Raw genomic sequence first — 15658 nt, 5'->3', positions numbered from 1 at the left:
TAAATAAAATAAACGTGGGTCCATTGGACTCTGGTCTGTGGTTGGGAGCCAGACCAGCAGGCTGCGTGCCCACCTGGCAGCCCCGAGGTGCGGGCGGAGGGGCCAGAGGCACGTGGGCCGTGGAAGATCAGCCAGAGCTGGAAGCCTTGCTTTAGTCAAGATAGAGCAACTTCAGTGCCAAACTCACACTTTATTTAGTGTCCTTTCTAAATAATCAGCTTAAACAGGAGCTGAGGCGAGGAGAGGAGAAAGAACATGAAACCTGACAGACAGACAGACCGACAGACAGGAGGGCGGGTGTGTGCAGGGCGGGGACCCCCACATCAGATCTTCTCCATCACGGAAATGAGGTCATCACAGATTCGGATCAGCTCGTCGTTTTCTTGTTTCTGAAAGAGGAACGTCAAGCCCTGCATCTCCCAGTGCTCAGAGGTGGCAGCAGGGGCCCAGGTGGCGCCTGGCCTGGCACGGAGAGGAGTTTGGGAGGAGGGTCGTGGCCCAGTTTGGGAGCCAGCCGGCCACGGGGCCCGGGACAGGGCAGGTCCCAAACCACAGGGGCACGTCCCTCCCGCTCCCGGGCCTCAGGCCTGCGCCCACCTTCTGCTCCACGGCCTTCTCCAGCTCCTGGACACGCATGTGCTCCTCCCTCAGGCTCGCCTGGAAGGCCAGCGCCTCCGCCTGGGCCCTGCCCCGGACCTGGGCGAGCTCCTCGTTGGCCCTGCACGTGGGCGAGCGGGCTCAGCCTCACCTTCCTCCCCATCACCCCACGGCCCACGGCGCCCGGACTCACAGCCGGAGCTTCTCCTCCGCGTGGGCCTTCAGCGCCTGGTACCGCTGGCCTTCCTTCTGGACCCTGTCGGTGTAGTCCTCCACACACTTCCTCAGCGCCTCTTCATTCTTTAGGGGGACAGGGCGTTACTGCTGCCCGTTTGCTGCTCTGGGGCCGGGTGTGCGAGGCCCGGCCAGGCCCCCTGGGCCCCCGGCAGCAGCTCGGACGGGGAAGGGCGCACAGAGGCAGCACCTGCCGTTTCTGTTGGAAAGCCCCCCACACAGCCCAGGCTCCCCCTCCCTGGACACCAGGCCTGACCCCGACCCCAATGGGGTCATTGCCTCCTGGCCCCCCAGAGGCACCAGAGCTTCCCTCCCCGCAGCCCTGTGGGCCCCGACTCCTGCACGTGCCCAGCTGGGGGCGCTGAGGGGACCTGGCCAGGCCTCCTCTGGAAGGCAGCACTGGCTCCTCGGTGCCCGCTGTCACCAGGGCATCCGCTGGGCCCGCACGGCCCTGCCCAGGCTGTGCCTCCAGCCCCTCTGCTCACATGCCCTGGCCTCCCCAGGCCGACAGCACCCACCCTGCCCCGGGCCCACTGGCGAGACTGGCCGCACAGCCCAGCGCAGAGCAAGGCTTCGCCAGGTGCCGCGTTTAAGGGACCAGGACTCGGTGGGGAGGGCAGCTCCTGCCCGAGGGGCTGGGGACTGGGCATGACAAGGCGGGGTCACAGGGCACAGCCCCCCTACCATCCGGTAGCCCTCGATCACTGCCTTCTGCCGCTTCAAGAGGCCGGAGAAGGACTTCTCCATGGAGCTCAGACCTGTGCTCAACTCGTCTTTTTCTTTCCGCACCTTCTGGATCTCGGCTTCGGCACGTTCCTCCTGTTTCTGAGCCTCCTCTTGAAAAGGGAAAGGCACACGGGGTTAGAGGGCAGTCTCCCCGTGGGCGACTGAGGGCAGGGAAGTGGGACGGAGGCGAGGGGGCAGCGTCAGCTGCAGCGCCCGGAGGTCCCGCCAGAGGAAGGTGACCAGGCCCCTCCCCACCTGCTCTCCCAGAGCACAGCGCTTCCTCACACCAGGTCCCGGGAGCCCAGGGCGGACAGGAGCCCAGGGCCCCAGCAGAGCTGTCCCCACAGGTGGGGCCTCTGGAACCTGAGTCCTGGCCCGGGGAGAGGCAGGGTGCTCCCCGCCCCCAGCCCAGCCTGGACACACCCAGAGCCAATGCCCACAGAGGGTGAAGCTGGACACGCCGAGGGAGGACCCTACCCGTTCCCTGTGGTCCCAGCCGCTGGCTCGGGTTCTGGCCCGTCTGGGAACTGTGAGCACCAGCCCACAGCCTTCCTCCTGCCCCCGAGCCTGCCCGCACCGGCCTGGGCTGCTCTAGGCTGGGGCTGGGGCACCAAGGCGGGAGCTGCTGCTAGAAAGGGGCTCGGGCCGCACTTACCCATCACCCGGTACAGGAGGCTCTCGTACAGGTCCATGACCTTCCTGGGGAGGAGCAGATGCGTGTGAGCGCCGTGTCGGGCCACTCCCCCACTGCAGCCTCGCCAGCCCCGCAGGCCCCACCCCATCCCCAGGTTCCCCCGCCCCCCGCAGGCCCCACCCCACCTCCAGGTCCCCCACAGGCCCCGCCCCACCTCCAGGTCCCCCCCACAGGCCCCACCCCACCTCCAGGTCCCCCCCACAGGCCTCACCCCACTTCCAGGTCCCCCCCACAGGCCCCACCCCATCCCCAGGTCCCCCCCACAGGCCTCACCCCACCTCCAGGTCCCCCCCACAGGCCTCACCCCACCTCCAGGTCCCCCCCACAGGCCTCACCCCACCTCCAGGTCCCCCGCAGGCCCCACCCCACCTCCAGGTTCCCCGCCCCCCGCAGGCCTCACCCCACCTCCAGGTCCCCCCCACAGGCCTCACCCCACCTCCAGGTCCCCCCCACAGGCCTCACTCCATCTCCAGGTTTTGCTGGTGCAGCTCCTCACACTGGCTCCTCAGCTGCAGGACCTCCTTCTGTGCTGCCTCCACCTACACAAGAGGCGGCATGAACATCACCAGTCGGCCAGCAGGTGCCCACTGAGAGCCCGGGTCTGGGGTTTGAGCCCATCAAGCTCCCCTTGTGGGGGGTCCCACGCCTGTGTGTGGGGTGTGGGCTGGGGATGTCTCTTGCTACAGGCCAGGCTGGGGAGCAGCTTGTGGGAGGAGGGGCGAGTGGCAGAGAGAACACCACACAGGAGGCAGCTCAGAGCAGGGCAGGGGCCGTGGGCAGAAGCCAGGGCAGGACACAGCTGCCGGTGGGCACAGCCTGGGAGCGTGTGCCAGCTGGGCGACGGCCGGCTAAGTGGACACCTGGGGTCCCACTGCAGCAGCAACCCCCTCCCCAGGCCTCGCCCTCACCGCCGGGTCCCTCTGGCTGTACTGTAGCACGGCCACGAGGGGGCCCCGGGCCTGAGCACACAAGGAGGTGGGGGCACCTGTGGGGCAACAGAGACCAGCTGGGCCCCAAGCTCCTCTCCCATCCAGCCCTGTCCTGTGGTCAGGGAGGACAGGTCCCGGGGTGCAGGAGGCTCCAGGACTGCATAGTGACCGGAGACAAGCAGGGGCCCCCTGTCCACTGACCCTTCAGATCCCCGACCATAAAGCCCATCCCTCTCCACGACAAAGGGAGCAGCACTCACAGCAAGGCGTAGCTCCGCAACGCAGTCCAGGTCCACCAGCGGGGCCTCGGGCGGGCCCCCACAGGAAGGCACCTCGGCGCCCGGCACACTGAAAGCAGAGCAGAGGCGCGCACGTGGTTCAGATCTCCTGACGTCGCCTTTTCAAATCCGAGGGCGTCAGCTCAGAGCCTGATGCTCAGAAGCCGGGTCATGAAGCCCCCTGTGCCGCGCCGGCACGGCCAAGGGTGGACCCGAGTGGGGGTGGTGAAAGGCTTAGGAAAGGCAGACAAGGGAATGAAAGCTGGGTCTCGGTGGGACACCGCTTCCTGAGAGACAGCGCCCACAAGCATGTCTTTATTTTATAGCTGATGCCACGAGGCAGAGTAAGGGCGCGATCAAGATGTTACAACATTCTCCTGGGTTTCGATCCTACTCAACTACATGCACCTGAACTCTATCAAGCCCACATCGCTCAGGCACGTGGGGCCACGTGTTCGGACCACAGGTTCAAGCTCACAACTACAGCTGTTGGGAGGGCCCCGCCCTCCAAGCTGGGACTTGCACGTGGCCACGAGAGGACTGTGCCCTCTCATCGGTCCGAGGCTTGAACCTGTCCAAACACTGTAACCGCTCCCCTCATATCCCCTTTTGTTTTTAAACACGTCTCTTTACATTATCAAAAAATTCCAAACAAATTATTCAGCATAATCAAAACATCAAAACAAACTTCTGGCTATTAACAAAACATTCAACTCAGCAACATTAATATAGCAACAAGAGAGAAAACTCTGGCTATTAATAATAACAAAACAAAGTCAATGCAATACAGCAATAAGAGAAAAACCAAACTTCAGACATGTTAACATTTTCAGAATATCTTACTCAGAGTCCTTAGATCTGGCTGCACAAGACTTTACAGAAGACTGGCAGCTGACCAACGCTAACATAGCCATAAACACGGCTGAAGGAGTAGCTTCCACTCCTTGCTTTTCTGCCATTTGCTGGGCCTCAGTTGTTAGCTTCTTCAGCTGACTCCATGTTGGAACCTCAGTCCCTTGCGTGTGGCCTTCGTTATCTCCTTCCGAGCCACAACTCTCAGTCTTTTGAACGGAGGGACAAGGAGCCTCTCTGGGTCCCCTGTGGCTTTGCACGTCCCGCTCTGGCACCCAGATCAGCTGCTCTGCTCCCTCTGGACTCTGGGGACCAGGCTGCTTGGACAGTTGGCTTTGGGACTGAGTTGGCTGGAAAGGCTGTGGTAGGGTGGAGAATACAGTCCCCTCTACCTGGTGGGCGCGGGGCTGGCCCTGCTTGAAGCTTCCCTGCCTAGGGGATATTGGATTATCATTAATATCCGTCCTGGGCAGCATTCATCTACCCAATGGTTTCCTCTCCTGCATCTTGGGCTCAGTCCAGGCTGCCTGTTTCCACTCTCTGTAGCCTTTTGACTTCCGGTTTTTGCTTTACAGTCCTCAGCAAATGGCCCGGCTTGGCTTTAAGCATCCCGCTGACCAGGATCTCCATCCTTTGCTGTTACAGTTCCCAGCCACCTCTTAATTCCTACCTTCTATTTTCTACTTTATTTCATTTTCTACCTATTTCTAGCTCCTATTTCTACCACTTACGTTCTACTGCTTACTTTCTACCGCTTACTTCTCTATGTCTACCGCTTATTTCTACTTATTTCCCACCTCTATCTGTGAACTATGGGTAGGCTTGGCTGCCCCTGCCCAAACCTCCCTGGGTTGCAACCCCCACAAATTCCACACCTTAACTGAACCCGCAAAACCCCACGAGGTCCAGTGCCTATGAGCAAACAAATTACCAACACTTTACCTGTACTATCTTCTACTTCTAGTTTTCCACTTAATTTGTATCTATCTTACTTTCTATTTTATATATTCTATTTTCTACTTATTTTCTCCTTAAGAAATTTAAAATGCTTCAATAGCATTGTTTTTAGTGATCCCTTCCTAGGATCCTGAATTTCCCAAGTTTTACACCCAGCTTATCACCACACCTCAGCTCCCTGCCTTACTTCCTGCACGCGTGCGCCTCGGGGCCTCCTTTCACCTAACGATTGTAGTTCCCCTGAACTCAGTCCCTATTGGGGTGCCCCCTGTGCCGCGCCGGCACGGCCAAGGGTGAACCTGAGTGGGGGCGGCTGAAAGGCTTAGGAAAGAGACCAGAGAATGAAAGCTGGGTCTCGGTGGGACACCGCTTCCTGAGAGACAGCGCCCACAAGCCGTGTCTCTATTTTATAGCCGATGCCACGAGGCAAAGTAAGGGCGCGATCAAGATGTTTACAACATCCTGATGGGTTTCAATCCTACTCAACTACATGCACCTGAACTCTATCAAGCACACATCGCTCAGGCATGTGTTTGGACCAGAGGTTCAAGCTTAAAACTATAGCTATTGGCTGTAATTGTGCTGAGAGGGCTCTGCCCTCCAAGCTGGGACTTGCATGTGGCCACGAGAGGACTGTGCCCTCTCATTAGTCCGAGGCTTGAACCTGTCCAAACGCTGTAGCTGCGCCCCACAGCCCCCCTAGCCTGGAGGTCTCTGATCCCCACAGCCCCCCTAGCCTGGAGGTCTCTGATCCCCACAGCCCCCCTAGCCTGGAGGTCTCTGATCCCCACAGCCCCCCTAGCCTGGAGGTCTCTGATCCCCACAGCCCCCCTAGCCTGGAGGTCTCTGATCCCCACGCACCTCCAACCACACACTGAGCCCCCGCAGAGGCCGGCCTACCTGCTGGTCGTGGGGTCCGCGGGCGCAGGCCTCTCAGGACTGTCCTGCAGGAGCGGGTCGAACCTGAGGTACAGGGACTGCTTCCTCAGGGCTGACTCCTTAAACTGAAGGGGGGGCGTCAACTGGGTCCCCCTCATCCTGACGGACAGCAGCCCCCAGGGGGAGGCGACCAAAGGGCCGAGTGCTCCCAAGGGGACTGACCCCGCATGTGCTCCGAGTGGCTCTGGGGCCCGGGATGGGACGGTGCGGGACCCGGGATGTGGCTGAGGAACGCGGCTGCAGGAGAGGCCGGACGGCCCGACGCTCGGCCTGAAGCAGCGCCCCGGCTGCCCCGTGTGACAGCTGCACTAGGACAGCCCCCGGAGCCCCCCCTCGGGAGGCCGGTGGTGCTCACCTGGGACGTCCCGAACCGCTCCAGGTAGTCCACGTCGACCCCCACGCCTAGAACTGAGGGAGCAGCCAGTGCGGCCGCTGCCGGCGCCTCCCCACGGCGGACTGCGCTTCCCCGCTCCCCGGAGCCCCCCCTCACACTGCCAGCACCCAGCTGCGCCCACCCGCCCCCCTCCAGATTGTTGAGTGTGGCCGTGCTGTGCACTGCGGGGTGTTGGGAGGTAACCTCAGGGTGACAGCCAAAGGTCCCCAGGGGCTAAATGAGAACCACTGTCCCGGGTGAGTCCTCTAGTTTCTGGTAACATAACATTTGCTTAAAAAACTGAGGGTCCCTCATGCCATCTATGAAACTAACTGAAAATGGGCAAAGACCTAGATACACGAGCTGGAACTACACAGTTCCTAGAAGCAAACGTAAGCGTCAACCTTCAGACCGGCTTTGGCAATGAGCTCGTGGCTGGACACCAACATCACAAACAGCAAAAGGAAACACGGGAGTGGGCTCATTAGCGCGGGTGCCTCCAGGGGCACCGTCCGCACGGGGAGGAGCCCACAGGAGGGCGTTTCTGCACGCCAGGTGTCTGATCGGGACCCTTCTCTAGAAAACACCAGAACCTCACCACCAGAAGGCAATGCGCAGGCGGGGTCTGAGCCGCCGCTCCTCCACAGAAGACACGAGGCCAGCCAGCCCGGAGGGTGCTCCCCGTCCCCGTCCCCAGGAGCACAGATCGAAGCCCCACACCTGCTGCCCTCACTGGGGGGCGAGGACCACGCAGCCAGACAGCGGGACCCGCCCCCGGGGAGGAGCCGGTGCAGACCCCATGGGAAAGCGTAGTCCCTCGGTCGTTAGACAGGCATGTGGAGCAGGTGCCCCCACCTGAAAGACGGGGAACCGTACGTTCACCTCCACTTGTGCACGCACCCTCAGCAGCTGAAGTGGACCCACACGGAAGCCCATCCGCTGGGGAGCGAACACCGGCTGCTCTGTCCACACGCAGGTCATTCCGGCCGCAACACGGGCCAGCCCGACAACATGCTCCGCGGGAGAAGTGACTCAAACCCGACAACATGCTCCGCGGGAGAAGTGACTCAAACCCACCCCGTGACTCGGTCCCCCGGGAGCGGCGGCCTGCCCCCGCGCACTCCCTGGCTCCCAGCGCCCAGCAGAGGGCGCGTCCTTGTCCTGTGGGGGAACCCCCCCACCCCCCACTCCCCATCTCCTCTGCGCCAGTGGTTTCTAAGGAGCCAGAAGGGCGACCTGGTCCAGCAGCCTCCTGTCTTTTAAAAAACCTCAGTCCCGGCCTCGCTGGGCGCACCTCCCCTCGGGGACCCCGCCTCCCGTAGGAGGGCCGCTTAACCGCATGGGCACCACGTGGAAGGCTTGAGCTCCCGTCCCCCTGGGTCTCGGTTCCAGCCCCTCCAGTGCCTCGGGGCCCAGGTGTCCGGACTGTCACGGCCGCACGCACGCCTGTGCTCCTGCTCTCAGCGAGGCTGCAGGCCCGGCTCCAGAGGCTTCTAACGCAGCCTCCCCGGATGCCCCTCTCCCAACCGGCTGCCGCCCGAGGGCCTCGCTCAGGCAGGGACCCGGCTGCCTGCAGGAAGAGCGCCCGCAAACGCCCCTCAACACACACGCTCAAGGGACATGTTCCAGGTGAACCGACAGCAGAGGGAGGACCGGGGACAACGCACCCGCAGCTGCGTCTCGGAAGTGCTCCTCCCCGGGGTCCCAGGCAGGCTCGGGCCCCTGCAGAGCGGGGGGCGCTGGGTCGGCAGCAGAGGCTGCGGGCTCAGTGCCCGGACGGCTGGGGGCAGCCGCTGGCTCTGGAGGAGTCACGGGTCCCTCCTAGAAGGAAGAGAAAGGCCACCTGGGAGCTCAGGCTGAGCATCTGGAGAAGTCGAGGCTGCCAGGCGAGGCCTCGGCCTCACCGTCCCCTTGAGCTGGCGGCTGTGGGGTGGGGGTGGGCAGCAGGGTGTCCCATCCGGTCAGCACCGGCCTCCCTCTGCTTGGTGACAACGTGCAGACAGTGGTGACCGCTCGGGCACACACTCCGTACCTCGCCCACCGGTCCCGCCGTCCCCGCCGCGGTCTGCCTCACGGGTGTGCCATCTGCGGAGGCTGGAGGCACCGGCCTGGAGAGACGGGGCCCACAGGCTGCAGCCGGCGGCCGGCCCTGGGCGCCCTCATCAGACAGCCGGGCCCGGGGCTGAGACGGGCGGCCGGCCCTGGGCGCCCTCATCAGACAGCCGGGCCCGGGGCTGAGACGGGCGGCCGGCCCTGGGCGCCCTCATCAGACAGCCGGGCCCAGGCTGAGACGGGCGGCCGGCCCTGGGCTCGGCTACGCTTCTCTTAGGACCCGACCCCGGGGCCCCTGAGCAGCTGTCCCCAGAGCAGCTGGAAGGTGAGGGGCGCACCCCGGCTCCCGCCCCAGGAACCGCAGGCACAGGTGCTGACAGCCCTCGGCGCCGGGGCCACGACAGGACGTTTTCTTCTCTAGTCTCCACGGAGGGCCCGCCCCTGGCGTGGCCCGCCCTCCGCTCTTTTCTGCGATGTCCCAACAGCCCGCCCCTGGCCCCTCCTCAGGGCGCCTACTGGCCTTTCTGGTGCTGGGTCCTCCCGCACCCCGCACTCACGGGCTCGGAGGGGAGGCCCCTGTGGCCCCGGGCCCCGCGGGACTGCTCTGGAGACATCCTGGGAGCTGGGCGTCTCCACCGCCTCCCGGCGGGTTGCGGTTTGGGTGAGCCAGCTTGTCCCAGTCCAGGGCGTAGACCCCTAGGGAGGAGCAACAGGACCTTGGTCAGCCTCCTCGGAACCTTTTCCTGCCTCACCTCTGGCCGCCTGGGGTCACAGGTCACCGATGGACAGCAGACGTGGGACAGGTCAAAGGCGAGGTTGTCTGTGCTCGCCTATTGCCTCTTCCGGTTCGACCCCTAGCCCACGGTCCAGGACACACGAGGGTCAGCTTTCACCGAGGACAGGATGGCGAGGGCGCGAGGCTGCCTTCAGCCAGGGCAGGGCCGGCTCTCAGGGCCACCTTCCCGGGTCCTCTCCCGGGCCCCCAGGCCTCTGCTCTGCGGCCCCGGAAGCGAGTCAGACCCCGAAGCCCGGAGGCGGCGCCTGAGCCGCGGCTTCCCTCCCCTCCCGGGGCTGCCATGGAAGAACAGGCCGGAGTCACTCTAAGCTCTTGCAGCTGAATTTCAAAAAGAAAATACAAAGTGAAGTTGAAAAGTAACACGGAAACCTGGGAGAGAAACAGACTCAGCTTCCCGAGCTTCTGCCGGGACGGGAACAGGCCCCAGGATGCTTTGCGCAAGGCAGGTGCAGGGTCGGGGGACATTTTGCTCCGGTCCCTGTCTCTGTACCTCTGAAACTGCTTGAGAGGAAGAGCGTTTCAAACAGCGCAGTCAGCAAAAGGCAGAACAATGTGCGGGGCCCCTCCCCCGCGGGGTCCCGGCGGCCCAGGCGGGCGTTCAGCCCAATTCGGAGCAGGCGGCCCGCGGGGCCTCCGCGCAGACAGAGGCAGGCAGAGCGGCGGCACCTGGTAGCCCACCGCCGGCCACGCCAACACCCGGCACCTGTGAGGCTGCCGTGGGCGCCTCCGGGGAGAGGCCGGGGTCTAACTCCGACCCCAGACAAGCCGCTGCCCCTGAACGAGCCATCTGCCTGTGGTCTCCCCACGGCTTGGCGTGGAGAACCGCGGCCACTCGCAGGCAGAGGGAGACGCAGTGGACGCAGGAACACGGCGGCACAGCGGCGCCCTCGGGGCCCTCTACGAAGTCAGAGGACGGGAACCGAGGCCGGCGAGCTGGCAGGGCACTGAGGTGCCAAGTGCTCTGGGCCACCGCTGCCCAGCTCAGCGAAGAGACGGAAGCCCAGCCAGGTGACAGACGGATCACAGTGGCCCGGCCCCTCTGTCGGCGGCTACAAAGTGCGGGCGTCAGAGCACCGACACGGTCCTTTGGGTCCAGACTCAGGGTCTGCTAAGCCGACGTGTCACCCCGAGCGGAGCTGCAGGTCGCTGCTCACGCCCGGCGTCCCTGCTGTGGCCGGACGCTCCGGGAAGCCCCACCGCCCACGACCAGGAGCTGGAAGGGCCTTCAGCGAGGAGGGGGAGCCCTCTCACCGGGCAGGCAGGAGGCAGGGGGTGCTGGCCTGGGAGGACACGGAGGAGGAGACGGCCAGTGCCCCAGGCCTGGGCTGGAGGGGGGCCCAGTCCGCGGAGAAGGAAAGGCGGGGCTGGGAAGGGGACCTGAGGGCAGCAGCGGAGCTGGGAAGGAAGGAGCAGGGAGGGGGATTGCCCGGCCTTGGGGGGGGGGGGGGGCAGGAGCTTCCACACGGGGCCTCCAGTCGGGCCCAGGAGCCTCAGAGCAGCCGCTCCTCCTCCCACAGTCGTTGCGATCATCACCGACATGACAACCTGGGACCCGCCTGAGCGCTGGGCATGGACCTGGGGGGCGGGGGCGGGGCCACGGGGTACCTGCTGGCGGGGGGGAGGGGGCTGGGGCTGGAAGGGCAAGGCCAGGGCGCCTGGGGCAAGGGAGCAGAGCGCCCCGAAAGGAAGGCCTGGGTGGGAGTGGGCGGGACAAGAGCCCAGGGGGCGGGGCGGGTTACGGGGTGTGGGCAGTGGGGGCCCCCGCGGCAGGGGAGCGGGCACCGCGCCCTGGGGGAGCGGGAAGGTAAGTCGAGGGTGACTGGGTTCCGGCCCCTTTCTGGCGGCTCCCTTCCTGGGGGTGCGGGGGGGGGGGGGGGGCGCAGCGGGCCTGGGGCAGGTTCCGCTTCCACGACCTACGCCCCACGGGCCGGGCTCGAGCAGAGCCGCCTTCCTGTCCGCGGGGAGGGGAGGGCCGAGCCCAGGTGTGGCCGCGCGTGGGCTGCGGGAGGGACGCGCCCCGCAGGGAGTGCTGTGCCTGGAGGGGCGGTGGGACCTGACTGGGGAGCCCAGGAGCCCGGGAGGGCGGTCCGTGTTGGGGGGACCGAGGCGGGGTGCAGCCAAGGCCGGGACCCACGGCCCTACCTGCCCCCCTCGAGGTCGCAGATGGAGCTGGAAGTGGAGTCCCAGTCTCCTGCCCGCCGCCCGATTAAATGCCCAAGATCAGCGCGCGCAGCCAATCAGCGGTGGTCGGGGGAGGGCGCCTGGCGCCAGCAGCCAATAGGAGGGCGGGCCTGCCAGCCCCGCCCCCAGGCGGCTCCAGGTGCCTCAGGTGTGAGCACCTCGCGGAGCAGGAGCCGGAAGGTGTGCTCGGCGGGCAGGACCCCGGGAGCCGGGAGCCGGGCTGTGCGCAGGCGCAGGAGGCTGGAGCCCGGGCCGTCCGCGGGGTCTCCGTGTTCTGGGTGGGAAACGGGAGCAGGTGCAGCGCCGCCCTCCAGGCGGCTCTGAGGCATCAAGCCCTCGCCTGGCCTTGGAGAAGCTCTGGGGGCCCCTTGGGGCTGACGGCTACACAGGGTCCCCGACGCGGGCGGTTCAAACCATCAAAAGTAGGAAAATGCAAGATGCTAACGGCCTATGTGAAGTCAAACAACATTCCACTTCGAAAATATTCTCACAAATCTGAGGGGACTGACTTTCCACCTGCCATGTAGTCGGTGGTGGGGAATGGAGGCCTAGGTTCCTTTAAACGCGGGTTGGCTCCGTGGATGGAGCGCCTGCCTGTGGACCGAAGGGTCCCGGGTTTGATCCGGTCCACGCACCTGGGTTGCAAGCTCCATCCTTGGCCCTGGTCCTGGCGAGGGGGAGGCAGCCAGGTGATGTCGCTCTGACATGGTGTCTCTCTCTCACACACTGATGTTTCGCTCTGTCCCTTCCACTCTCTCTAAAACCAATGGGAAAACATCCTGGGTGAGGATTTACGATGAATAAGGAAGTCAAAGTGGAGCAGTTGACACCCTAGTGGGAATGTGCAATCGGCTCTCACTGGTCATCTTAATCCCGTGGGTGCAGCACCCTCTGTGCCCACCCTCAGCTCTGCCCACGCTGCCGGGGTCTGGACTGAGCTCCTGCACAGGGATTGGAAGAAGTCGTGCCTGTCCCCCGAGGCTCCATGACCTCCCCACGACCTCCTGGGTGGCACTTGGAAAGGACAGCGTCTGGCGTCCAGGCCAGGCCCCAGGAGAAAGCTGCCTGGGTCTCCCCACAGGTGAAAACCCGCCATAGAGCCGTCTTCCCCGGCCAGGACAAAACAGAGGGCGTCTGAACAGACGTGCAGCCACCAAGGAAGACGGTGACCCCTCAGCACCCAAGTTTTCCAGTGGGTAGGGGAGCTTCCTGTTGTGCCACCTGTGACCTGAGATGAGCACGTGAGAGACCCAGCAGGCTTCCAGACCTAACCAACTGCCCAGCCCGGGAGAATCATCCACCCCTCGTTTCACTCCCTGCCCGTCCCCCCCTCCCCCCCCCCCACACACACACAGCGGCAAGGACTGATATGAAGCCCACAAGTGCTCCCAGGTGTGGCCTCCCTGGATTGTCCAGCGCTAGGCTGTCATACGTTCCCTGAGGCTACACACTGCTGAGTGACAGCAGGCGTCAGAAGGGAGACTGGAGCCGCCGTCCGCAGTGAGTGAAACAGCTTTGGGTGTGAGCTCTTCCAAAGACACCCCCTGAGACCATCTGGAGACCAGTGGAGGACCCCCTGCTCACTCCATGGTCTCCAGTCAAGTGAGGTGACAGGGCCCTGTCTCAGGAATGTGGGAGCCTGGTGACCAACTTCTAGCTTCTGTCACCAAGGAAGTGAAATAAAGTTTTCAAGATTCCATTACCCGTGAGTTTTTTTAAAAAAGCAGACTTACCTGGAAACCCCTCGGGGCTTTTGACTGCTCACCCAGCGGCACCTCCATAAATATGTAAAGTAATCCAACTCAGCTTTCCCCAACAACCCCGGATCATGCCACCAGGGTCCTAGCGTTCAGGAGAGCCGAGTTAGACCTGTGTCTGTCTGATCCGTTCAGTGTCCTGGCAAAGCCATTGTGTCCTCCTGGGCCTTCCCAGGGCCCCTGCCAACACCCAAAGGATGATGTAGGAAACCATTTTCTAGAGACGCGGGCAGGTGTCTACGACATCAAACCTGCCACACATGTGGGCAGTGTGACCTGTGCCTGATGCAAAAACTCAGAGGTGGCCAAAGTCGAAGACAGGGCTGGATGTGGCCCGAACGGTCGCTTCAAACAGGCCTGGGTTTCAGCGCCGTGACCCTGGGTTTCAGCGCCGTGACCCTGGGAGAGCCGCACGCTCTGGGCCACTTCCATAGCCTTCACCTGTGAGAGGGTGAGAGGAAGGAAAGGAGGGGGTGACCGCCCGCGCCACGTCACCGTCTGTGGTCTCCCCGGACACGTGGCATCAGACCTTGGGCTTGCTGTGGGCCTACTTGGTGGGCAGCCTCTGCAGTTACTCCCCATGGACCCGCCTTCGGACACACACATTTTTGGTGACAACTAAGTGTTTAACAAGTAGATCCTCCACAACAAAATACAGCCACGATGGAGTGAAGTCGAGTCCCTAGAGGGCTCTGTCTTACCCAGTTGGGGAGGGCACCACCTTCTGCCCTACCCAGGACATCGCACCCCAACAGGAGATGCTGGCCTGCACCCTCTGGAAGCTCAGAAGGTGGGCGAGTGGCAGCTGAGGGGCTCAGCAGGGAAAGACCTGGTACCAGCTAGGGGGTATGGGGTTAGGGGGTACCAGCTCAGCATGGGGGCCACGGGCTGAGTGGAGAAGGGGGGTCCTGGAGGCCAGGCATGGGCTTCTGGGGTTCCTGGAGGCCTCCTCCAGCATCTAGGGTCATACCACCCTGAACACACCAGATCTCTTCTGATCTTAGAAGCCAAGCAGGTCCACTCAATATTGGGGAAAAAGAAGCTAAGCAGGGTTGGGCCTGGTACTTGGATGGGACACCGCCTGGGCATACCTGGTGCTGAAGGCTTTTTTTCCTCCTGCCCCACGCCCCTGGGGTAATGCAGGGCCCTGATGCCTTCCACCATGTAACACCTGAATTCATAAAACTAGAAGAAAACATGGCAGTAAACTCTTTGGCATCATTTGTCATAATATATATATATATATATATATATATATATATATATATATATATGTTGGAGTTGTCTCCTTGGCAGGAGAAACAATAGGAAAAATAAACAAATGGAATGACATCAAACTAAAAAGTTATTGAACAGTAAAGGAAACCACCAACAAAATGAAAAGACAACCTACTGAATGGACGAAGGTATTCTCCAATGATACATCTGATAACCCATTAATATCCAAAATATATAAGGAACTCATACATCTTATCACCAAAAAAAGCCAACAATCTGATTGAAAAAGGGGCAAAGGCCCTGGATAGACACTGCTCTGACTAGGACATACAGATGCCAATAGGCATGTGAAAAGATGCTCAACCTCACTAATTGCCATGGAAATGCAAATTAAAACCACAGTGAGGTACCACTTCACACCTGTCAGAATGGCTGTCATCAGTAAATCAACGTGTTGGCAGGAACGTGGAGAAAATGGGACACTTGTGCACTGTGGGTGGGCTTCTAAATTGGTGCAGCCACTGAGGGGAAAAATATGGTGGTTCTTCAAAAAATTAAAAGTAGAACTACCATATGATCCAGCAATTTCACCTCCGGGTATTTATTTAGAAAACCCAAAACACTAATTCGAAGAACATATGGACTCTATGTTCATCATAGCATTATTTACAATAAGCACAAGCAACTTACATGTTCATCGATAAATGAGCGGATAAAGATGTGGTACATAGATACTTGGAAGATTGCTCAGGCATAAAAAGAATGAAGTCTTGCCATTTGCAACAACATGGATGGGCCTAGTTGGTATTGTGCTAAGTGCAATAAGTCAGACAAAGAAGACAAACACCATATGATTTCACTTATACATGGAATCTAAAAAACAAAATAAATGAACAAACAAAACAGAAACAAATTCATAGATACAGAGAACAAATTAATGGTTGCCAGAGGGAGGGGGTTGAGGTGATAGGTGACAAAGGGGAATGGATTAAGATGTACAAATAGCCAGATAAGAAAACAGTTACAGGGTTGTATGTAAAGTACAGCATAGAGAATATAGTCAATAATAGATATA

The 15658-nt window shown here is 61.6% G+C and overlaps 1 protein-coding gene across 1 annotated transcript; it reads right to left on the bottom strand.

Moving 5' to 3' along the window:
• Nucleotides 1-292: 292 nt before the first annotated feature.
• Nucleotides 293-11937, bottom strand: LOC307094258 (transforming acidic coiled-coil-containing protein 3-like; the record flags this gene model as incomplete). The annotated part of the gene is given in 16 exon segments (XM_079762940.1): nucleotides 293-389; nucleotides 598-718; nucleotides 791-897; nucleotides 1516-1667; nucleotides 2213-2256; nucleotides 2714-2790; nucleotides 3160-3206; nucleotides 3209-3236; nucleotides 3441-3528; nucleotides 6168-6271; nucleotides 6562-6614; nucleotides 8247-8400; nucleotides 8612-8687; nucleotides 9189-9327; nucleotides 9814-9925; nucleotides 11767-11937. Coding segments are annotated over 16 exon segments (1539 nt in total). The 3' UTR covers nucleotides 293-323.
• Nucleotides 11938-15658: the final 3721 nt, after the last annotated feature.

This window comes from Cnephaeus nilssonii, assembly GCF_951640355.1.
Source record: "Cnephaeus nilssonii genome assembly, chromosome: 22".
Taxonomy (NCBI): Eukaryota; Metazoa; Chordata; class Mammalia; order Chiroptera; family Vespertilionidae; genus Cnephaeus; species Cnephaeus nilssonii.
The sequence above is the reverse complement of the archived record's forward strand: the minus strand, read 5'-3'. Positions and strand labels throughout refer to the sequence as shown.